The 25,931-nt window shown below is 41.1% G+C and overlaps 1 protein-coding gene across 1 annotated transcript; it reads right to left on the bottom strand.

The window, feature by feature from the left end:
• Nucleotides 1–516: 516 nt before the first annotated feature.
• adgrg7.1 (adhesion G protein-coupled receptor G7, tandem duplicate 1) lies at nucleotides 517–8,015 on the bottom strand. The gene is made up of 12 exons (XM_085399559.1): nucleotides 7,941–8,015; nucleotides 7,626–7,766; nucleotides 7,458–7,546; nucleotides 6,455–6,603; nucleotides 5,252–5,365; nucleotides 4,976–5,166; nucleotides 4,289–4,441; nucleotides 4,062–4,174; nucleotides 2,504–2,838; nucleotides 2,329–2,410; nucleotides 1,749–2,037; nucleotides 517–763 (listed from the first exon to the last, which is right to left on the bottom strand). The coding sequence occupies exons 1-12, from the start codon at nucleotides 8,013–8,015 to the stop codon at nucleotides 599–601; spliced, it is 1,896 nt and encodes a 631-aa protein (XP_085255685.1). The 3' UTR covers nucleotides 517–598.
• Between the last annotated feature and the right edge of the window lie 17,916 nt (nucleotides 8,016–25,931).

Raw genomic sequence — 25,931 nt, forward strand, 5'->3', positions numbered from 1 at the left:
TGCTGAACTCGAGTCTGATCTCAGGCTAGAATGTTCAGGAAGCAGGAATAGTCACTGCTTTTTTCCACCTGGGTCACTTTAGTTTTTTACAAGGCTAGTGTAGACACTGTTACCAACATGAATCACTTCAGACTGATACACGATGCTACTTGGAGAGCAATGCTGATGCTTAAAATAACAATAAAAACCAGTCTTCATACCTGCAGTCTGTTCCTGAACACGTGACTGTGCTAGTGTTTGGTTTCTGTCTGGTCAAAGAAAGTCTGCCTGCAGCAAAGTAGCCCAAACATCCTGGAGCATCCTCTGTGCATCCTGGGAAATTGAGCTCCTTCAGCAGATCTGCTTTTTGTCCCTACCCAGAAAAATTTCAGGGAAAACTTGTTCATGAACAAAACAAACAAAATAGTCTAATTCTGCTTATTCCACAGATTTGAATGAGTTTGAGGAGATTTCTGGAGGTTTATTGTTGATGTGATCATGACTCTGATTTTTGATTGACTGTGATGCAGTTATTTAGTTTATGTTCACATTAAAAATAATTGAATACAGATGCTTTTAAAATCATCCCCAAGTCATGGGTCAGCTGCTTGTTATGACCTCATTTTCCCCTGTATTTCTCCGAGTGGTTCTTGTGCCAGTTCTTCCATAGACGGTACTTCACATTGTTAAACGAGATGCTGGCTGAGGAAAGGTACTGCACTGATCGGGACATGGTGGCTCTGAAGGTCGGCGTTGTGGCTGTGATGATAAAAATCTGAAGGCCCTGAAAACATAGAGAGGGAAAATATATATACATACATACATATATATATATATATATATATATATATATATATATATATATATATATATATATATATATATATATATATATATACATACATATATATTTTTAATTTATTTTATCAACTTTTCTTCTGACGATGCTGTCTGTGTTGAGCGCTCCGCTACTACTACTCCGCCTAGGTTGCACTGTCGAGCGCAGATCCACTGAGCGCAGCGCAGGCTAGCCAGACAGAAGTTAAGCTCGTTGCAACATGGCAACTGCCTCATCACTAGCCGAAATTGAACCTCCCCCACCCTCATTCAGATCTGGCGTTTGGAACTATTTTGGTTTTCATGTGAAGTATGACCCTGATGGTAAGCGCGTCATGGACAAAAGTAAAACAGTATGTCGGATGTGCCACGCAATGCTCAATTACATTGGTGGGAACTAGTGCGTTAGCTTGGTTAGCTCGTTAACGTGTTGACGCTGTCCAGCCCCACGCACCGGCCGATCCGCGGTAACTCGTTAACGGAGATTTGCCACGTTATGGCGTTAATGTCATTTTAACAAGATTAACGCTGACAGCACTAGTGGGAACAGAACGAATATGTCTGCACATTTACACCAACATCATCCTAGTGCAAAGACAAGTGGAAGCAGACAGCAGTCATTTAGACAGCCGTTAGCACATGATTCTCCTTATGGGGACCTGATATGTTTAATATGCTGCTGAGAAGATTATTAAAATCAAAAATCAAAAATTTTCCTTGAAGCAAAACACAAAGACTTTCAGTGGACATAAAAAGTGTACACACCCCTGTAAAAATGCCGTGCTTTTGTGTTGTTAAAAATAAATCACTCAAAAACTTTTGAAATAAATTATAATAATAAAATAATACGATACGCTGATTGTATAACCGCTGAAGAACCTTTTGATTTAATCTCTCAGTTGAAGTTATAAAATCAGAAGGTAGAGTCTTACCTGTGTGGTTGTGCAGAGGCAGAACAAAATGCTGAAGGCCAGGTTCATTGTTCCTGAAGTGACGAGGACCAGATACCCAAAAACCCAGGACACACCCAGTAACACAGCCAGAGTGAAGCATTCAAGGAAACTCTTCCTGAAGCAGGACTTCCTGGTTGCTTTAATGGACACATAAACCAGCAGGACGATGTTGTAGATCAAGATCAGGCCGACTGGAAGGAGGAAACCCCAAAACAAAGGTTTCTCAAAGCTGAAGTGTTTGTTCTTATCCAGCGCTGCCAGCCAGCAACTTCAGTGACATGAAAAGGAATTATACAAATAATATGAATAAATAACTTTGTCTAAACTTTAATCAAAACTAAGAGGAATTATAATAAAGTTTGTAAAGATAAAAAAAATAAATTACAAAAGCTGTATAGGCGCATCGAAAAGAATGGTTGTATCAAACTGAATCTCTGTGAGTAGCATCATACAACAACAGCAACAACAACACTGTAATATTGGTAAAAATGTGACTTTTGTTCATATTGAAGTACAGGTCAGTCTAAAGTAGATAAATGTGGTTTGTGTGATTACTCACAATTCCTCCTGTCTGTATCTCAGAGGATTGTCCACTCTGTAGGTCACCCCCAGTGTGATGCCCATGAACAAGGCTGGCACTCCTAACACAATAATTAATTAATTGGGACAGATTGAAGGGTCTTCAAGAATAAACAGCTTGTCAGATTTAAGTCCCGACTTTATAAATGTCTTACCCCATCCCAGAGCCATGCCCAGCAGAGTCCAGTGAGGTGGTAGACTGCGGCGTATTTTCTGAATCAGGATCTGAGTACCGTTCACGCTGTTCCACATGAAGGTGGCCATCAGGAGGAAGTGCAGCAGAGCCGCTACAGCCGTACACGAACCGCGGTCTGGTTCTATGCGTTCATCCGAGTCAAGGATTTCATTGGTCCGATCGTCAGTCTGCACCTCAATGTCAATTTGTCTGCTGGAGTTTTGGACTCCAGAGACAAAGGTGATGATAAAGGCCAGCAGGCTGAAGTAGATGCACAGCCGAGATATCAGGCTTTTCTTCTGTTCATTCTGAAAACTACAGATGAAAATGAAAAAGTGACAAATGATAATATGAAGTCTTACAGGAAAACTGTAAAAAAAAAAATAGAAATACACGTGAATGTAATTTTAAATATGACATAAAAAATAATCAATTAATAAAAGGCTGAAAACAAGATTGTGATGTTGCAAAAATTAATTGCTATTTTTGTCATACAAAGCAAAAATCTCCTTAAAAATTTTGACTTTTCTCAAAACAATAAATTGCATTCATGTTATTTCTTTAAATGTTATTATTATTATTATTATTATTATTATTATTATTATTATTATTATTATTATTATTATTATTATTATTATTATGACCTTTTCTCTGTTTTCTTTCATTCCAAAATATTATGTTTTTTTTAAATTTGTTTTTATTTTATATATAATTCAGACCTCCTTCGTTTTGTTTGTTCGCACTTTTGGCGGAAGTTACAGTCTTTAGTTTGTTTGTGTAACTATGAATCCACAGGCTTTGCTCACCCAATTGAGAGATTTTCTGAAATTCTTCTTTGCAAATACTTTCAAACTCACTCTGTTTTTTTTTTTTTTCCTTCTTTGATTTAAGTTAAAGAGGAGATATAATCCAAGGACATTTGGTCAGACCTTGGGTATCCTCTGGAACCTAGTGGTGATTGAATGATGGTGTTATTTTCCAATTATTTTTCACAGGACAACAAACTGTGTTGGTTTCACATCAAGGAGAACCCAGGAGCAATTTGTCCTTCTGTTTAACTTCAGCATCCAGACCAGAAATCTAATTTATCTACTTTGAGAAGGTATGATTGGAAGATGCCCACACGACCATTAGGGTAGTAGTAGAAGGATCTTAAAACTATTAAAATATTACATTGTAAAAATGTGGAGAAAAGTTCTAGAAATAATTTAAAAATAATTTAAAATTTTTAAGAACTAAAGGATTCCTTTTCTGGATAAAAGCAAGAGGGTAATTAAAATTTTCTCAATTACAATAAAATTAAATAAAGTAAACAAAGCACTGAGAGAAGAGTAGGGAAGTCATTGAAATATCTAGATTTATGGCTCAGTTTTTGTCATACCAATTTTTTTGACCAATTTTGACTCTGTAGCTAACACTTCTGTTTCTAACATGTTTGCTGCATGTTAGTTGCAGTCAAATACATTTTAACCTGTTAGATAACTACACTTTTTTGTCAAATGACACATAAAAACGGAGGTGGGGTGGTCTAGTCTTACATTTCTTTAACGTTATAAATGATCGTCACAATCAAACCCAGAAAAGAAAGAGAGAGTCCCACGATGGAGATTGCACCCAGAGCTTCTGCATACTCGTAGTTCTCTCTGAATGACTGAAACACAGATATGATCAAAAGTCTCACTAAATATCTGTATTGTTGCAATGGTTGATGAAGAATCAACAAACTGTGGCTTCATCTTTCAGTCTGCAGATTTGTGATACTCACCCAGAGAGCAGCAAAGTTGGTGGTGTGGTTACAGAAACATTTAATTAGTCCATCTGAAGTGTTTCCTTTAGAGCAGCCACTGGTGCTCCAGTCCTTCTGACTGTAGTTCCAGAAAACGCAGGAGAAGTCGTACAGAGACGTTCCACTGATGTTCTGAAACAGCAGCGCACAGACAGCCCTTTAATTTAGATAACTTAGACTTAACGCATATTTTTAATGCAGTTTGTTTGCTTTTCTTTTGTTTTGTTAACACCATTGATATTTTTCTTACAGTATTTGTGTTTGCTTTGAATCAATTCTGATATTGTATATTTGATATTAACATGACATCATTGTATTTTAACATACAGATTGTTAAAGGTAACACATCTACAACATATTTTTTATAATAATATCCTGGCAAAAATCCTTCCACTCCATACAGAACTAACATGCATAACATGCAAACTTTTTCTGCAGTACCTACAACTTAAAGCATTTAAATCCATTCCTCACACGAAAACAAGAAAACAAAACCCGTTCTCAAAAATATACAGAACAATAGTGTGACTGGACAAGTTAGCTTTTGTGACCAATTTTACCCCATTAGCAGCAGGAAGAACTGCAGCTGTGCTGAAGATATTAAATTATAACCAGCAGACATCAGTCATTAGATTTATATATGAATGAAGATACTGGATTTCTTACTCTTGGTCTGAACAACATCTCCACATGTTGTGGCACCATGTTGGGTTCCTGCCCTCTGACGCTGGCTGACAGGACCCTTATGGTGGCCCGTCGCTTCATGTAGAGTTTTGAACGAAAGAAACGATCATTCTGATAGAGAACAAAACCCAGAGAGACGTTCAAGTCTGTCTGACGACTTCTGACATCTTCGCCTAACATGAGAGAAAAGAATCCACTGCTATTAGTAAGAACTTGTTAAAATTAGAGGATTTTTCAGCTTTAAAAAGACAGACTCACCTGGCAGGAATCGTATGTAAATGAGGGCATCAGCTATGAAACTGTTTTCCATCACGACCTGTGTTGCGTTTGTGTTCAGATGAATTCTGTTGGGCAAAAAATTCCCAGAAATCCCTGTAGTGACAAGATGACTGCATGTCAGTGAACACATTAAAAATGTACAAATTTACTGTCGGTTCTTCAATTTTAAAGTTAAAGTTCAGATTAAAATGAAAGTTAAGAACAAATTTAAGATAATTTCTTTACAACACCATTTTTTGAAAACAAGATCATTTCATTTTATTTTATCTGACTGGAGAAAGTAACTTGCTTCTAGTATCTCTTTGTAACTTTGAAATAGTCTCGAAGAATTGAACTGAGCACTACTTTTTAAATCTTGATGTATTTGACAATTTTATTGCTTTTTTTATTTTTCAGCAGAGCAATAAAGAACCACCAGCCAAGGACTTCAGCCATAAAAATATTCTTGGGAGCTGTCCCACAGAAGAGTTCAGATCATATTTATTCAATGGCAAATTTACTGGATCAAAGTGATACTATTTGACAAAAGCAGACAGAATCTCGGGTAGATTCTTAACTTAAGTTTCTGAGGACTTTATCAGTTTTCTTTTATTGTTGTTTTCTGTGTTTTGAGTCTGAAAAAATACATTATTACATGCAAATTTAGAGAGTGAGGCCAAGTTATTCACATCATTAACTTGAGTTCAGGTTTATAATCCTCCCACAAGCTTTGAGGTCTCAAAACTATTTTGTGTTTTCAGTCACGGTAAACATGAGTCCATCACACGTGTTGAAAATACAGCAGTAAAAAGACTAAATAGTGAACAGGACACAGAGCACAACAACAGCAGCCAGTTTCAATGGTAAAACCATCAAAGGACACAAATAAAGTTGCTTTATACAGAAGATAAGAAATCACCACAGCTGGACTTTAGAACCGTCAACTGGGCAAACATGTCAACCTTGAGAGTTCACTCAAGAGTTCAACTGCTGAAAGCTCAAGTGAAGTAGAAATCATAACCTGGTTAATAAACTACAAAGTAGAAGCCAATCTGTTCTCTCCGGTGTTCAAATCTTTGCTTTTAGATCTGTCAGTTACAATATTTGATTAAACCTGCAGGTATTTGCTTTAGAATGCTTTATAATTTAATAAAAACCAGTCCACGGGATGATCACTGCTGTTCGACACAGTTTCTTACTGACCTCTGAGAGAGGTGAACTGGACTCCGTGAGTGTCTGCAGCAGGGATCTGTGCCGACTGGACCACCAAGTTTGGCTGAACCACTTGAGATTGAGATGTATTTTGACTGAGGCTGAGGTTCACTGAGAGCTGGTCCAGAGTCACCGTAAGCCTGGACATTAAAAAAAAAAGCCCCCCCCCCAAAAAAAAACAAAACAAAAAACAACCCAACAACAAATAATAATAACACAAACAAACGCAGAAACACAAAACATTGTTTGTCTTAATCAGATTTGTAGTTTCTAATATTCAGTTGTACCAGTCCATTTTTGGCACTCCCCCTGAACTATAAGTGTCAGTTTAGAGCTTCAACTTTACCTTTATTACTTTCATCTCAAAAGGAAACTCACCTGAATAGTACAGATATTTAAGGTCTAATGAGAATATTTACAATTGGAGGTCTTTACAGTTTGAATTGGAACAGGAAAGACTAAGACTGCTGACACTCTTAAAACTGCTCTTAAATTCCTGAATCAATTATTATTCATCTGTGAGTTGGATATTTTGTCTCTAAAACAGAACAACTTTGACAACTGCCAGTTCCTGTTTATATGCTAAAATGCATCACACTTCAGAGGAATTACAAAATAGCCAATCAAACTAGGATGGTGAACATGGCAAACATTGCTTAAAATCAGCTTTTTGCCAGTGTCACAGTGAAATATTTCTTTATAATGTAGCTGCTTAGACTGGTTGTTCATCTAATATAGAAAAAAGTGAATTATCACTGAATATGAGTTAAATCTGGTTGACAGAACTTTAGGGAAATAAATACAGCTGATGTTAGCACTTTGGTCAAAGCTCCTTTGTATTTCAGTTTAACCTCAGCACTGCTAGCATGGCTGTAGTTTCATGATGAATATTTTAATGATCTTTCCCATAGTGCCACCTTTACAGCAGTTTTTAACAGTCTTAGCTTCACTGCTGATGAGCTTATTTATTTGTTTATTTACATATTTAGTTTACCCCAGAGTTGCGTTGTTTTCCTTGGTATCATCTGGTATAGTGGCGTTCAGCAGCTGACTGACTGTTGCTACTGCTGACACTCTGACACTCTGCACAGACACAAATATGAACTGAGATTAACATCTTACTTTCTTTTTTTGCCCCTTACGATTTGCTGAATGTTTGTACCTCTGTGGCGTTTGCAGACAGCAGCAGTGTGTTGACAATCTCAGCCGCAGCTGTAACATTTTCAGCCGTCAGCTCTTCTGCTTTTGATGTCAGAATCTGAGTGCTGGTCGCCAGTGTCTCTAAATCAGCTGGACTTGTAAGCTGAGGTAAGAAAGACATGATTTTACTCATCTGGTTCTTTACTGAATCTGGAATCATCTGCATGTTACCTCAGAGCTGCATTTCTACAGGATTACCTCACAGAGAAATACTCAAACTTCAGCCATATGACACTTTCAATCTTTCTTCAGAAGAAAAAAAAACTGCTGTTCTTACATTTTTTTGTATGTCGCTGAGCGTCAGGTCACACTGGAAGATCTGTGGAGGGCTGAAACCTGGTGATCCATTCATGGACAAACATCTGGCTGAAGATTTAGATTTACCAGCTGAATGGAAATGGTGATAGAAAGATAAACATCAATACACTAGAGTCTACGTGATGGAGTGATGTTGGACTGAGGGGAAGATGTGGATGACTTACTACCACTCGTTCCTACTTCACATTTTTCCTCAGAATACGCAAACCAGCCGATGGGTGTACGAGGGAACCTGAAGCCTCCTAACTGCTGCTCTTTGCAGAAGTTTTCTACGAAAAGTTTGTTAAAAAATAAATATTTTTTCCGTTTGTTTTTTTAGAATACTAGGAATTTTATTTGTTTTTAATCACAAAAGAAAAAAAAGGACTTTTAAATAATGCATGCTAAACTTGATTTCAGGTTGTAGAAATCCTTACAGCTGGTACATTAGACATTTTGAGCAAATTATAGTTTTTGATCTCTGGCATTCTCTCTTTCGTTCTCATCTGAATGTTTTTGACCCATCAGACTCTAGTCGGTAAAACTTCTTACCTTCTGAGCATGTTACTCCAGTCCATTCATCAGGACAGATGCAGACACCGTTCTCTGGTTTCCCTCCATTATCACATTTCAGGACAGTGGTGGTAGGAGGGGTAAACGTAGTTGGGGATATAGTGGTCGTAGTAGTATTAGCAGTAGCAATAGGTATAGTAGTTGAATCATAATGAGTGGTGTTTGCTGAAGGAATTGTTGTAGGATTAGGAGGTAAAGTACTGTCAGTGTATGGGCTCGTAGCATTCGTACCAATTGTAGTAGGAGTACTGTAAGTAGCAATATTTGCATCACTAGTTGGGTAGAAAGTAGCAGTGGTGTTTGTGTAAGGAGTAGTTGTATTAGTATCACTTGTAATAGTAGTCATGGGAGAATAGTGAGTAGTACTCATTTGATCAGTCATGGGGTTGGAGGTAGTATCAGCTATCTGACTAACAGTCGTATCAGGCCTGGTAAAATCTGTAGTTGTAAGAACAGGACTGGCACTAGTAGGAGGAGTTTCTGGATACTCTGGTGTTTCCAGGTCAGTGGTTGGAACTGTATCTTGTGTTGTGGTACTCAAATTAGAAGTATTAGATGAAGTGGTATTGTTAGGAACTGTTGTTATAGTAGTGATATCCCCTGGAGTTACAGTAGCAATGCTTTGTTCAGTAGTTATATTTTGTGCAGTAGTAGAATCATCAGGAACATCAGTAGGAAGTAGTGCAGTAGTAGCAGTATCAGTCGTATCAGGCCTGGTAAAATCTGTAGTTGTAAGAACAGGACTGGCACTAGTAGGAGGAGTTTCTGGATACTCTGGTGTTTCCAGGTCAGTGGTTGGAACTGTATCTTGTGTTGTGGTACTCAAATTAGAAGTATTAGATGAAGTGGTATTGTTAGGAACTGTTGTTATAGTAGTGATATCCCCTGGAGTTACAGTAGTAATGCTTTGTTCAGTAGTTATATTTTGTGCAGTAGTAGAATCATCAGGAACATTAGTAGGAAGTAGTGCAGTAGTAGCAGTATCAGTCGTATCAGGCCTGGTAAAATCTGTAGTTGTAAGAACAGGACTGGCACTAGTAGGAGGAGTTTCTGGATAATCTGGTGTTTCCAGGTCAGTGGTTGGAACTGTATCTTGTGTTGTGGTACTCAAATTAGAAGTATTAGATGAAGTGGTATTGTTAGGAACTGTTGTTATAGTAGTGATATCCCCTGGAGTTACAGTAGCAATGCTTTGTTCAGTAGTTATATTTTGTGCAGTAGTAGAATCATCAGGAACATCAGTAGGAAGTAGTGCAGTAGTAGCAGTATCAGTCGTATCAGGCCTGGTAAAATCTGTAGTTGTAAGAACAGGACTGGCACTAGTAGGAGGAGTTTCTGGATAATCTGGTGTTTCCAGGTCAGTGGTTAGAACTGTATCTTGTGTTGTGGTGCTCAAATTAGAAGTATTAGATGAAGTGGTATTGTTAGGAACTGTTGTTATAGTAGTGATATCCCCTGGAGTTACAGTAGTAATGCTTTGTTCAGTAGTTATATTTTGTGCAGTAGTAGAATCATCAGGAACATCAGTAGGAAGTAGTGCAGTAGTAGCAGTATCAGGGATGTCTGTTGGTGTAGTTAACCCTGCTCCAGCTGTGAAGGAGGGTAAAGGAACAGCTGTGAGAAACACCTAAGAAGGGCAATGATCAGTTAGTTCATTAAAAGCGCTATGAATGCTGATACTTAGCACGTATGGTTTTCATTATACCTGATCTTAGTATGTCATCATTAGTGTTGGGAAGGTTACTTTTAAAATGTATTCCACTACAGATTACAGAATACATGCCCCAAATATATATTTTGTAACATATTCTGTTACGTTACTCAATGAGAGTAACGTATTCTGAATACTTTGGAATACTTAATATATTATCATGCTTTATACAACTACATGAATGTACTATTGTTGTGTGATTTATTACTGATATTGAAGGTTACTCGCCATACCACTACATTTTTAAATCTTAACCTCCTAGGACCTGGCGTCCACATATGTGGACATCACATTTTCAGTTGTCTAGACCAAAGCACAAAATATCCCCTGATATCCCCTTACAAGGACATTATACTGCCACTGTTCTATCGGAATATATATATATATATATATATATATATATATATATATATATATATATATTGTTGAGTGTAAAAAACAAAGAATTTCCATATATACAGTGGGGAAAAAAAGTATTTAGTCAGCCACCGATTGTGCAAGTTCCCCCACTTAAAATGATGACAGAGGTCAGTAATTTGCACAAGAGGTACACTTCAACTGTGAGAGACAGAATGTGAAAAAAAAAATCCATGAATCCACATGGTAGGATTTGTAAAGAATTTATTCGTAAATCAGGGTGGAAAATAAGTATTTGGTCAATAACAAAAATACAACTCAATACTTTGTAACATAACCTTTGTTGTTTGCAAAGAAAAGCGTCTGGACTTCTTTAAGTTGCTTGAAGACGTTTCACCTCTCATCCGAGAAGCTTCTTCAGTTGTATTGTATTGTATTGTATTGTATTGTATTGTATCTTTATTTGTTTCAGACATATAAAACAAAAAACAATATATACACACTACATATATTTTCATTTACAGATACGAATATATATGTAGATATACACACACCCACACGTATGTGTTCAGATAAACAAAAAATATATAATGAAATAAAACAAAATCGTCTGACATAATGTAACAATGTTTGGTCTGAAAAGGAGTAGGAAGAAGTATGAACATACTTATTAATTCCTACCCCTGCTCAACATCTTATTGATCCCACATAATTCACCTAATTCCCATCATCACATACTCCACACGATACACGAGGAGAACCTATATAAACTTGGCTACCGTGATTGATATAATTTGGATATAATTTGATATTTTTCAGTTCTAAGGTCAAATGGTGGAGAGTCCCAGATATAAACCTAGTGGGAGTAACCCCCCACAGAGGGACAAAAGGACCCCCTGATGATCCTCTAATCGCCTGAGCCAAGGTGTGAAACTGGGCGTGGGTCCCAATCAGCCAGAGTTTCGGGTGTGTTCATTGTGAAACCTGGCCCCACCTTATCATGCGAATTCCTGAGGTCAGATGGCCCAGGATGTGAGTGGGCGTTAAGGCGTCTGGGAAGGGATCTCAAAACTGGATTATAGATGGCAGAGAGTTGGTGTTGGTGAAGTGGCTGTTTGGTCTCTCCAATGTAGAGGTCTGAGCATTCCTCGCTGCACTGTACAGCATACACCACATTGTTAAGTTTGTGTTTTGGCGTTTTGTCTTTCGGGTGAACCAGTTTCTGTCTGAGCGTGTTGCTGGGTCTGAAATACACCGGGATGCCATGCTTGGAGAAAACTAGAACTGAAGAAGCTTCTCGGATGAGAGGTGAAACGTCTTCAAGCAACTTAAAGAAGTCCAGACGCTTTTCTTTGCAAGCTCCTTTGACTACGATGACCTGGATGACTGAGAACCTTCACAGACATAACCTTTGTTGGCAATAACAGAGGTCAAACATTTACTATAGGTCTTTACCAGGTTTGCACACACAGTAGCTGGTATTTTGGCCCATTCCTCCATGCAGATCTTCTCGAGAGCAGTGATGTTTTGGGGCTGTCGCCGAGCAACACGGACTTTCAACTCCCGCCACAGATTTTCTATGGGGTTGAGGTCTGGAGACTGGCTAGGCCACTCCAGGACTTTCAAATGCTTCTTACGGAGCCACTCCTTTGTTGCCCAGGCGGTGTGTTTTGGATCATTGTCATGTTGGAAGACCCAGCCTCGTTTCATCTTCAAAGTTCTCACTGATGGAAGGAGGTTTTGGCTCAAAATCTCACGATACATGGCCCCATTCATTCTGTCCTTAACACGGATCAGTCGTCCTGTCCCCTTGGCAGAAAAACAGCCCCATAGCATGATGTTTCCACCCCCATGCTTCACAGTAGGTATGGTGTTCTTGGGATGCAACTCAGTATTCTTCTCCCTCCAAACACGACGAGTTGAGTTTATACCAAAAAGTTCTACTTTGGTTTCATCTGACCACATGACATTCTCCCAATCCTCTGCTGTATCATCCATGTGCTCTCTGGCAAACTTCAGACGGGCCTGGACATGCACTGGCTTCAGCAGCGGAACACGTCTGGCACTGCGGGATTTGATTCCCTGCCGTTGTAGTGTGTTACTGATGGTGACCTTTGTTACTTTGGTCCCAGCTCTCTGCAGGTCATTCACCAGGTCCCCCCGTGTGGTTCTGGGATCTTTGCTCACCATTTTCATGATCATTTTGACCCCACGGGATGAGATCTTGCGTGGAGCCCCAGATCGTGGGAGATTATCAGTGGTCTTGTATGTCTTCCATTTTCTGATGATTGCTCCCACAGTTGATTTTTTCACACCAAGCTGCTTGCCTATTGTAGATTCACTCTTCCCAGTCTGGTGCAGGTCTACAATACTTTTCCTGGTGTCCTTCGAAAGCTCTTTGGTCTTGGCCATGGCGGAGTTTGGAGTCTGACTGTTTGAGGCTGTGGACAGGTGTCTTTTATACAGATGATGAGTTCAAACAGGTGCCATTCATACAGGTAACGAGTGGGGGACAGAAAAGCTTCTTACAGAAGACGTTACAGGTCTGTGAGAGCCAGAGATTTTCCTTGTTTGAGGTGACCAAATACTTATTTTCCACCCTAATTTACGAATAAATTCTTTACAAATCCTACCATGTGAATTCATGGATTTTTTTTTCACATTCTGTCTCTCACAGTTGAAGTGTACCTCTGGTGCAAATTACTGACCTCTGTCATCATTTTAAGTGGGGGAACTTGCACAATCGGTGGCTGACTAAATACTTTTTTGCCCCACTGTATATATGGAAATTCTTTGTTTTTACACTCAACAAAAATATAAACGCAACACCTTTGTTACTGCTCCCATTCCCCATGGGATGGACGTAGAGACCTAAAATTCATTGCAGATACACAATATAACCATCCCTCCCAAACAGTGGTCACAAATCAGTCCAAATGTGTGGTAGTGGGCACATCTGCTATATTGCGATAATCCATCCCACCTCACAGGTGTGCCACATCAGGATGCTGATCTGACATCATGAGTAGTGCACAGGTGTACCTCAGACTGCCCACAACAAAAGGCCACCCTGGAATGTGCAGTTTTGTCTCACAGCAAAATGCCACAGATGCCACAAGCAATGAGGGAGCGTGCAATTGGCATGCTGACAGCAGGAATGTCAACCAGATCTGTCGCCCGTGCATTGAATGTTCATTTCTCAACCATAAGCCGTCTCCACAGGCGTTTCAGAGAATATGGCAGCACATCCAACCGGCCTCACAACCGCAGACCTCGTGTAACCACACCAGCCCAGGACCTCCACATCCAGCAGGTTCACCTCCAAGATCGTCTGAGACCAGCCACCCAGACAGCTGCTGGAACAATTGGTTTGCACAACCAAACAATTTCTGCACAAACTGTCAGAAACCGTCTCAGGGACGCTCAACTGCATGCCCGTCGTCCTCATCGGGGTCTTGACCTGACTCCAGCTCGTCGCCGTAACAGACTTGTGTGGGCAAATGCTCACATTCGATGGCGTCTGGCACGTTGGAGAGGTGTGCGCTTCACGGATGAATCATGGTTCACATTGTTCAGGGCAGATGGCAGCTGAGAATGTCCCAGTTTTTGCATGGCCAGCATACTCACCGGACATGTCACCCATTGAGCATGTTCGGGATGTGCTTGACTGGCGTATACGACAGCGTGTACCAGTTCCCACGAATATCCAACAACCTCGCACAGCCATTGAAGTGGAGTGGACCAACATTCCACAGGCCACAATTGACAATCTGATAGACTCCATGCGACGATGTGTTGCACTGCATGAGGCAAATGGTGGTCACACCAGATACTGACCGGTTCTGGGTCCCCAGACCCCCAATAGCGCAAAAAACTGTACATTTCAGGGTGGCCTTTTGTTGTGGGCAGTCTGAGGTACACCTGTGCACTACTCATGATGTCAGATCAGCATCTTGATGTGGCACATCTGTGAGGTGGGATGGATTATCTCAATATAGCAGATGTGCCCACTACCACACATTTGGACTGTTTTTTGTGACCACTGTTTGGGAGGGATGGTTATATTGTGTATCTGCAATGAATTTTAGGTCTCTACGTCCATCCCATGGGGAATGGGAGCAGTAACAAAGGTGTTGCGTTTATATTTTTGTTGAGTGTACATTCATCAGGTCCCAATCAGCACAAATAGCAAAGACAAATTAAAAATGCATGCCATGAAAGAGTTCGGGTCTTAGGAAATTGATATAAGGTGGACATTAGGTAAGACTGCACTTTTTGCAGCGATCTTGTATAGAAAACTATTCCGTGCGTATATAACACAGGTCCGTGGCTCCGAACCGTAGTAAAGGGACCTCTGGCTAATACGTCGGGTTCCGTGTTGGTCTCGTAGCCGAAAACTACCTTTACTTTGTTGTCTGGTTCAATTTTTTTTTCTTTCCCAACAGTGTCTTTATTTATTTTGAACATAGGAGTGTACATATCTATGAAACGTAACAAAACAAGTAGCTAAACTTACAGAAACTACAAGCTACACATACTGCCTTTATACACATAACACCATATAGGAGAGGATGAGAAAAAAAACAGTAAAGACAAAACAACAAAAACAACACACAAAAGCAAAACAAACAAACAAGGGAAAGACAAAAAAAAAGGAAAAGGGGGGAATAACTGTGTACATCTCCCATAAATTATGCACCCTCACAGGTATATGTTAAATGTAAATTAGAAAGTAGTTGTTCAATGTCAAGCATTAAACATATTCCCGAATGGACAGCAGAGGGCCACCTATGAATCCTTCCCAACAATTTCCACCAAGTGGGGCTAGTCTTTATTAGCAAGCAAGTTTTTGAAGGGGCCCCAGATGCTATAAAAGTATCGCCGCTTACCCCTGACTGCGTAGGTGATCTTTTCTAAGGGCAGGGTAGATGTTAACTCTGAAATCCATTTACTTCTTCTCGGTCTATCTACCTCTTTCCGAGTAATGGCAATCACTCTCTTAGCCATCAGCAGCCCTATGTCTAAAAATAAGCTATGTTTCCTTGTTATATTACAGTTAGCTGGATAGATGCCCAGCAAAAAAAGTTTTGGTTCTAAATGCAGTTTTATTTCTAATATTTCTTCAGTACATTGTTTCACTTCTTCCCAGAATTTCCTAATTTCAGGACACTGCCACAAACAATGGAGAAGTGTGCCCTTTTCCTCGTCGCATTTTATACAAACATCTGGGATGGTACTGTAGAAAGCATTAAGTTTGACTGGAGTCATATATGTACGCATTAACCAATTGTACTGCAAGAGATTTAAACGAGTGTTCACTTTTTGTGATTGTGCCCTGGCGCAAGCCCTCTCCCACTCTTCAAGGGAGATATTCTCCTGTAAGTCTTCTCTCCAGGATTCAAGCTGTCTGGGTCAACTTTGCTAGCGAGATACAGAGAGAGGCGTTGAAATGCTGCTCCAACAAACTTATTGTTTTGGAAGAAAACACGAACACAGTGTACAGTCGAGTCTTAACAGCTTACTTACAACTGGGCTCGTCAGGCACTCTTTTTGGCTGCAGTGGTTATTATTATGTTCACATGCTTCATACATGCTATGCCTGTAATACTCTGCCTATTGCCTTCCTATTAAATAATGCAGCTGTGACTGACTTTACAGTTACGTCTGTGACGATAACAGTGACTGTGACACACTGAACACACACAGTATAAGCGGAAGTCCATACACTGACCACAGCTTCAAGAACAGTATCTGTCGGAGGTCAATATTATTTCTGTATAACAAAACAATAACAACACAGTAAAATGTCTCCAGATGGGAAGACAGTATCAGCAATATAGCCTGACTTTATGTGTGGACAGATTTTACTGTTCACGTGGATCAAAAGAAATGTAAAATTAAAAAACAAAAAAATGAATAAATACCTGACCTTTCAGGGGCTCCGTATATTCTAACTAGTTTATAATACTCATTAATTTTGTATTCATTAATAATGAACTTAGACATAACACATTATCAGTATTATTCTCATATTCATGCTTATATGAAATCGATGCTTGTATTTTGTTTGAGAAGAGCAACAAAAAACAATACATTTTATCCTAAGCTGTCTGTGTAATTTAATAGATCATACATATAAACTTTACTTGAAAACTCAAAATGAGTGAGTTATTGTGCAATTATGACCTCGTGACTCAACACACTAATGGCTCTGGTAATGTCAGAAACCGAGAGGCTCAGTTTTTCTTACCCAGAATGAAAACAAGCCAAATCCAGCTGTCCATGATGATGAGCAACTGCAGATCAGGTTTCATGGGTCGTCACAGTCCAGTTTATTAAAAGTTTTAAAGATCCTGTTGCTTTGGGAGTCTGTGTGAAAACACCCAGTTCCAGTGCTTCAAAAGGAGCCACCAATAAAATAATAATGAACATCAAAGCAGCTCAAAGGTTCATTTTAACTGCTGCAGGCATCTTTCCAATGCCAAAGTTTATGGTATCTTTGTTTTATCTGACGCTTATTTCAGTTTATATTACTTGTTGGTTGCATTGTCTATTTATTAATTACTCACTTGTAAATGTTGGACTTTGAACTGCACTCAGCAGAAGAGAGCAGAGTTTTAACTGGAATGCTGAAACCACTGATGTGGTCTTATCAGCACGACAATGGGATTCTTCTCTTAGTGCCCGGTGCAGCCCACAGTAGTCATGTCTGATTCTTGAAGGCTGTGACTGAAGTTGTGAAACAACTTTAGCTTTCATTCTTTGGATGGATGTGGCAACTCCACTAGAGTGTGGTCTAGTTCACTGAAGTAATCTTCAGGGCCTTGATCTCAGTTATCTGGATCAAAATGTTTAGCTACATGTTCAAGCACCCTTTAAGCTCTATGGTGGCCATTTGTGGCCACTTCACTTTTCTTTTTTCAACCATTTTTGCTGTGTTAATGCAAATGGAATTAAACTTCCAAAGGGTCTAGATTTTTTCAGATATTTTTTTATTTTATTTTTACTTCAGCTGCTTAAATATATCAATAATATACACTATACATCAAATTGTTACTCTTGGCTCTATTGTGGCTATTTTTGGCCAGTTGAAACCCATTATAAACACTTTTTTGATTCCTTGTTATTGACAGTACTAAATCAGGCAATTTAGGTAAAATTGCTTTCATTCTAAACTTGACACATGAAAATTGTAGTTTTTAATGGTTTTTTTTGTTTTTTTTACCAAATAACATCATTTACCCATTCTTGGCCACACAAGCAATTTCATGTAATATTCTTAGTTTCCAATAAGGAAACTGATGGCTTAACACACTCGAATAGACCAATAGAATGACACAATTTTGACATAGGTTTTATCTTAAGGATCTAATAGTTTGTGTTTGTGCATGACATGTAGCACAAACATGTATTTGCAAGATAGACTGGAATAAATTATGATGAACAAGAAGAACAACATCACACAGAGACTGCTGGTGTCTTTCTACAGAGCCTCCATCGAAAGCATACTAACGTACTGCATAGGCATATGGTACGCTAGCTGCACAGTGGCTCAGAGGAAAGCACACCAGGGAGTAATCAACGCTGCCCAAAGGACAATCGGCTGCCCTCTCCTCAAACTGAAAGACCTACACAGTTCCCGCTGCCTCAAAAGAGCCCATAACATCAAAAAGGACACCTCACACCCTGGACACTCCATGTTCGAACTGCTGCCTTCAGGTAAACGGTATAGAACAACATACACAAGGACTAACAGACTCAAACACAGTTTCTACCCAATTGCAATATCATGTCTCAATGCTACTAAAAGTAGATGACTTTCATTGCCCCTGTTGTCATTTGTGCCCTTGATGTTGGAATGTTTTCAGACATGTTTTGTTGGATGCGCTAACAAATTGACTGAGTGATTGATTGTTTGAGTGATATATCAACTAGGTCGTATGTTGAGTGTCTGTATGGGGCCTTAGGCCTGGATTGCTTGGGTGTATTTACTGTATGAGAATACTGTATTTTATATGTATTTCTATCTTTTATATCCTATCTATTATAGTTTTTAAGTATTTATCTTTCGTGATGTTGCACTGACCGGAGACATCTTTCAATTTCATTGTACTTGTGACAATGACAATAAAGAATATTCTATTCTATTCTATGATGCATCAAACATTACATAGGCTGCAGTGAATTTCTATTGATGCAGGCTATTGAGCTTTGAGGTTCCCAGTCAAACGTTGCTTTGAAGCACATGCTAAAAGCACTTTTATTGATGTATTTTTCATAAAAAGAGACCATACCCAAAATATTAACACTCAAAAGACCAAGAAAAACCAAAACTCAATCACCGGCATAGCTGGACTAGCCATCGGGCATACCGGGCATTTGCCTGGTGGGCCGCTGGCGATTTTTTGTTTTTATGGGCCGATGGATTTTTTTTTTTTTTTTTTTTTTTTTTAGGAAGGTTATATATCGTTAGCTTCATAGCATAAGTGCCTAAGTCATTGACTTAGTCAAATGACTTAGGCAATTATGCTATGAAGCTAACGATATAATGAAAGGTGTTGGATTGGCCAATTGGTCATGATCGACTCTGGGCTGGACCAATTACAGCCGAGGAGGCCGGATGCACCCTCCCCCTTGTTTAGCAATCACGTGATTTTCGCGCATTGCATGCCGGGAACTCGTGGCAAAACAATCCAAGTACCGCATCAAATGCAAGCATTTGCAGCACCGCAAACGTTCATTCTCCGGTTCCAATGCCTTCTTGTTTTTTCTTTGACGCACAAAAAAGGAATGTACAAAACAAAAGGAGAACAATGCCGGTCCGTACAAAGACAGACTCGACGAAAAGACAAAGAAAAGATACGAGGAAAAATCAAAGGAGTGAAAGGGTCAGACCCTTACGAGCACACAGAGTGGACAAAGGACGTTAGCGTGCTGCCCAACTTTCACCACGCTCAGATTTATAATTATACGGTTCTTGGAGTGAGTGCATACACTCATGAAGCTTAGTAACTTCAGGTCACTGCAACAAGCCCAGGTACAGTTTACCGACGAATGGGTACAGGACCTTGAAATGCACCGTGTAGAAAGTAAAGACCATCGTACGAACAAAGGTAAGTTTACCAGTCTCACAAATCGTCGTCATAAATACACATTCGTTAACCATTTATTAATAGGACCTTTGAGCTCAACGGTAATTAATTAGTAGTGGAAATAATTTCTGGTATGCATTACAGAAATGTAGCAGTGACAATAATATTGTATGCTGTAATCATACTGGACAATTAGTGATACAAAACAACTGTTTTATCCTGTGAATAAAAGTATACGTTTTTGTCAATGTACCATGGTAATAACAGAAGCGAAACGCAATATTGTGTCAGGACAATTCACTATTTATGCACAATAAACACAATAAACAAAGGAGCATAGTGCGACAATTTCTGTTCAGCGCCAGACTTGCTTGTAACCTATATCACCAATTATGTTAAGAAAAATGACGTATTAACTACTACAAAACTCTGACCTTTGTGGGAATGCTTGGAGCAGACTAACCTGTGAGCTGGAGTGTTCTGGGACGTTATATTTGTCAGGGTCCTGGGCCATGTGGGCCCAGTATTCTTAGTTTCTTGTATTTTTGTATTTCGTTCCTTATTTAGGCCATGTTTCCTGAGTTGTCCTGTTGTGTTGTTCCCTAAGTGTTTTCCCTTTGTGACTCTTACCCCCTGTGTGCCCCTCTGTGTATTTTTGAGCCCTCGTCTCTCTTTGTGTTTATTCCATGTTTCCCCTGACCCAGCGTTTCTAGTTCCTTGTGATATTTGTAATATGGTACTTGTGTGATTTATTCTGTGGCTTCTAGTTTTGATCCCTTGCCCTTCATGTCTCTCTGTGTCCCCTCTGTTCTGTGTAATTGTGTGTCTTTGCATGTTTGAGTTTGTTTTCTGTCCCTCTGCATTGTGCATTATGTTCTCATGGTTGGTCTTTTGTTACTCCCTCTAGTCTAGTTTCTTGTGTTCCAAGCTGAGTATTTCCCTCCGCGTATTTTGGGTCTTAGAGTCCTCTGCCTTATGGTTTATGTCTCTGTGTTTCTTAGTTGCTTTCTTCACTGTGTCAAGTTTGCGTCTCTGTATGATACTTCCTGTTTTACTTTGATGGTCCATGTCTTATGTGAATGTGTCCTGTCTTGTCTCGTCCAGCCTGATTACTCCCATCTGTGCTCTCCTTCTGTGTCTCATTCCCTCGTTATCCCTCTGTGTATTTAAGCCCTGTGTTTCTCTGAGTCAGCGTCGCGTCGTCCCTCATGCTGTGTGTGTCTCCCCGTGTCTTCTGGTATGTGTTACAATTAGCTCTTCCCAGTTTAGTTTTGCATTGCTTTTGTATCACTGTTATCGTTTGTCACCTGTCAGTAGTGATGGGCAGATGAAGCCCCATGAAGCACTGAAGCTTTTCATCCAATTGGTTCACCCCAACGCGAAGCTTCATGAAGCTTCATTTGCTCTAGCAGGACACCTACTGGACGTAAAAATAATAGCTGGCATGAATTTGAAGAGTGTGGCATTTTGCACACAGCCTGTAAATGTCAACAACAAAAGGAGTGTGTAAAACATGTATATTGTAGTGATGGCAGTATACTGTGTATATTTATAGTGGCAGTATGGGAAATGATTATTTGGAAATGCTTGAAATGGAAATGATCATTTACTGTGAGGTGAGGTGTGGTTGGGGTGTGGACAGTAGTTGTGCTTTTGTAACGTTGAGGTATGGACAGTTACACACTGAGGCTTTGAGCCTCAGTCCTGCCTGTTCACATTTTATTCTGTAAAAACTAAATTTTCACTGCTTTTATGACCTTTTTAGTGGGGAGAACATAGCTAGGATTTAATGATTTAACAAATCTTTTGAATCCTTTGTCCTCCACAATGCTAAATGGCTGGGAGTCCTCAATCACCATGCTGACCAGGTCTTCATCTATTTGAGATTGTTCTCCTGAGGAAAGACAATAAAGACAAAGCACAAATATAAATATCACACACGTAACTTATAACAGCTGTATAATATTGTTATATCATTTAGTAACATTACTGCATCCTATATTATCATTGCATTTGATCGCTCACCTGGTCTTGCTCCACAATCGGTGTCCCCCTTATTCTCATGCAAAGCTCTGTAGTGCCTAAGCATGGATGAGGTGTTGTTGTTATATCCCAGCTCCCTGGCACATAGCAAACACTTCACCTTGTACAAAAGTCAAGACAGCTCAACATAAATTGTATTGCACCATCAGTATCATGAAAATACATCTTCTGTAGAAATTTACATACCTTGTTGGGAGGAATAAGATCAAAATGTTCCCACACAGGGGAGGACATCCTCCTCTTCTTAGCTGGCTCCATTCTCTCCTGACTTTCCTCACTCTCATAAACCTCCAAATGGTCTCCAAACTCTCACTAACCGCAACTCTCCATCAAACACCCACATTTTTGAATGAAGTCTGAGGGGTTTATATCGCTGTCATATCTCGCGGCAAAGTTCGAACCACTTAATGAACCAGTCACGTGGTACAGCCAGGCAGCGAGGCTTCGGACGTCATCATTTTGAGCTCCTCCCATAAACGAAGCAAGCCTCGATACGCGCTTCGCGGAAACGCCCCCTCCATTACTCGACACACGCTCCGAAGCCTCGATACAGAACGTCCCATCACTACCTGTCAGCGATAAAGCTGCATTTTGAGTTCAGTTCTGTTTTCCCGTGAGTTTGCGTTTGGGTCCTATTTTCCTGCCTGCCACACACCGTTACATGACAATATTTGATATATCCAGACCATCCGTCGGCTCTTACTTCGGAAACATGGCTTAAAAAAATTCTCTTCAACGACTTAATCCGATATAAAAAAATGATCTCTTTACCCGTCGGCTTCCCGTGGCTGTCATGCGACCGGCTATTGCAGTTAATAATACAACAGCTTCTTGCCATTTTTTGGGTTTCTTTTTATCGCTGTGTAACTGAGTTCAATTGAAAGCCTGCGTGCGCTAGTACCTCTTGCCACAAGTTCTCAGAATCCTTTGCGGTTTTACCCCTGAATGACGTCACATTTGATATCAAGATGGCGCCGAGTATGGCAGCCTCGTCGCGAGCTCCCCCAAGCAACGGCTTTCTTCTGTGTTTAATTTTACTTTTCCTTTATTTTTTCACGAGCAGCACTTGTCTCCTTGTGTACGACCGACAAACCTTACTGGACATAAAAGACGGTCTTTCTTATAACTTTCCGGAGTTCAAGTTTTGCAACACGGACGCTCCGTTTGCAGACCCCCCATTCATCTCACCTGAGACGCCTTTGTTCTCTGGCCCTGGAGGCCGCAAACGCCGACGCAGAGGGAGAAGATCTGGCGTTCTGGTTCGACTGAGACGGCACACTTACAGACCACCGTTACCCAGTTTATTACTGGCTAATGTGCAGTCTCTGGAGAACAAGCTGTGCGAGCTTCGGGCACGGATCTCATTCCAGCGAGAGATGCGGGACTGCTGCGTGATCTGCCTCACAGAAACCTGGCTATCGGACAAAGTACCGGACTCCGCAATACAACTGCCGGGGTTCTCTGTGCACCGCGCGGACAGGTCACAGGATCTTACTGGGAAAAGCAGAGGCGGTGGTGTGTGTTTCATGATCAACAACAGCTGGTGTGATTATGCGAACGTGCACCCGGTCAAATCCTTCTGCTCACCGGACCTGGAGTACCTGATGATTAAGTGCCGGCCATTCTGGCTACCGAGGGAATTTACAGCAGTGATTATTACGGCTGTTTACATTCCCCCACAAGCCGACACTGACCGTGCACTCAGGGAACTGTACAGCGCGATCAGCAGTGAGGAAACCGCACACCCAGAGGCAGCGTTTATCACAGCCGGAGACTTTAATAAGGGAAACCTGAAGAAAGTCTCACCCAAACTCCACCAACACATCCTTTTTAACACACATGGAAACCGGCTACTCGACCACTGTTACACCTCTTTCCGGGATGCGTACAAAGCCCTCCCCCGCGCCCCATTCGGCCAATCAGATCACTGCTCCATCCTGCTCATGCCCGCCTACAGGCAGAAGCTGAAACAGGAAGCTCCAACCCGGAGGGCGGTGCACTGTTGGACGGACCAATCGGAGTCTGCGCTGCGGGACTGTTTTGATCACGTGGACTGGGAAATGTTTCACGTGGCCGCCAGAGACATTGATGAATACACAGACTCAGTCTGTGGATTTATCAGGAAATGCGTGGAAGATGTCGTCCCATCCAGAACAGTTAAATCCTTCCCAAATCAAAAACCCTGGATTAACGGAGATGTTCGCGCGGCACTGGCGGCACGGAACACCGCCTTTGCCTCCGCAAACACATCGGAGTACAAACACGCACATTACCAACTCCGGAAGACGATCAAAGCAGCCAAACGTGAGTACAGGGACAGGGTGGAGCAACAGTTTGACAACCCTCGGAGTATGTGGCAGGGACTAAACACGATCACAGACTTTAGAGGGAAAACCAGCACACCGCAGACCACGGCCTCTCTGTGTGAGGATCTAAACGTATTCTACGCTAGATTCGACGCAGCGAACACCATGAGACCGGACAGTGTGCGCACCGCGGATGACGTCAGTGCGCACACTGTGTCTGAGGAGGATGTGCGGAAGTGCTTCAGGAAGGTGAACGCGCGCAAAGCTACTGGTCCGGACGGGATTCCCGGCCGCGTCCTCAAGTCATGCGCGGCTCAGCTGGCTGGAGTGTTCACACACATCTTCAACCTTTCCCTCTCTCTGTCTGTAGTCCCAGCCTGCTTCAAAATGGCCACCATCGTCCCTGTACCCAAATCCTCCACCATCTCCTCATTGAACGACTGGCGACCTGTAGCCCTGACCCCCATCGTAAGCAAATGCTTCGAGAAGCTGGTCAGGGACTTCATCTGCTCTGCACTACCCGACTCACTGGACCCTCTACAGTTTGCATACCGCCACAACAGGTCCACTGATGATGCCATAGCCCTGACACTACACACTGCCCTGTCACACCTGGAGAAGAGAGACACGTATGTGAGAATGCTGTTTGTAGATTACAGCTCAGCATTCAATACCATCGTTCCCTCAAAGCTGGACAGGAAACTGCAGGATCTAGGACTGAGCAGCTCCCTCTGCAGCTGGATCCTTAGCTTCCTGTCTGACAGACGCCAGGTGGTCAGACTGGGCAGCATCACCTCATCCCCCATCACACTGAACACTGGTGCTCCACAGGGGTGTGTACTGAGCCCTCTCCTGTACTCACTCTACACCTACGACTGCACAGCCACTAACAGCTCCAACATCATTGTGAAGTTTGAGGATGACACTACAGTGGTGGGTCTTATCACCAACGGTGATGAGACGGCTTACAGGGAGGAGGTCAGCGCCCTGACCCACTGGTGTCAAGACAACCATCTCACCCTCAACGTCGCAAAGACAAAGGAGTTGATAGTGGACTTCCGGAGGTGCAGAGAAGTACACACCCCCATCACCATCAACGGCGCTGCTGTGGAGAGAGTGAGCAGCTTCCGGTTCCTTGGAGTACATCTGGCTGAGGATCTTACGTGGTCAGTACACACAAACAAAACAGTGAAGAAGGCGCAGCAGCGCCTCTTCTTTCTCAGGAGACTGAAAAGATTCGGCATGAGCCCCCGCATCCTCGGGACCTTCTATCACTGTGCCATTGAGAGCATCCTCACTGGATGCATCACCACCTGGTATGGCAACAGCACCGCCTACAACTGCAAAGCTCTCCAGCGAGTAGTGCGGTGCTCTGAACGGATAATTGGAGGTGAGCTTCCCTCCCTCCAAGACATCTACAGGAAGCGCTGCCTGAGGAAAGCGGGGAGGATCATCAAGGACTCCAGTCACCCCAGCCATAAACTGTTCAGACTGCTTCCATCAGGAAGGAGGTTCTGCAGCATCCGGTCCCGTACCAGCAGACTGAGAGACAGCTTCTTCCATCAGGCCATCAGACTGCTGAACACTTCATAGACACCTCAGCTTCACTACTGGAACTTCAACATTATGCACTCCACACTGTATATAAATGCCACTTGTTTTGCACATATTCAACTCTGTATATTTTATATATTTTATTATTATTATTATTATTATTATTATTTATTTATTTATTTTTTACTATTTAATTTGTAAAAATGTGTATACACACACACACACACACACACACACACACACACACACACACACACACACACACACACACACACACACGTAGGAAAATATTTAGTATACACATCCAGAAATGCATACACTATTATATATTGTAC

Source organism: Rhamphochromis longiceps, linkage group LG23 (genome assembly GCF_057381845.1).
Source record: "Rhamphochromis longiceps isolate RC_006_pf linkage group LG23, R_longiceps_female_GT1.1, whole genome shotgun sequence".
Classification (NCBI taxonomy): domain Eukaryota; kingdom Metazoa; phylum Chordata; class Actinopteri; order Cichliformes; family Cichlidae; genus Rhamphochromis; species Rhamphochromis longiceps.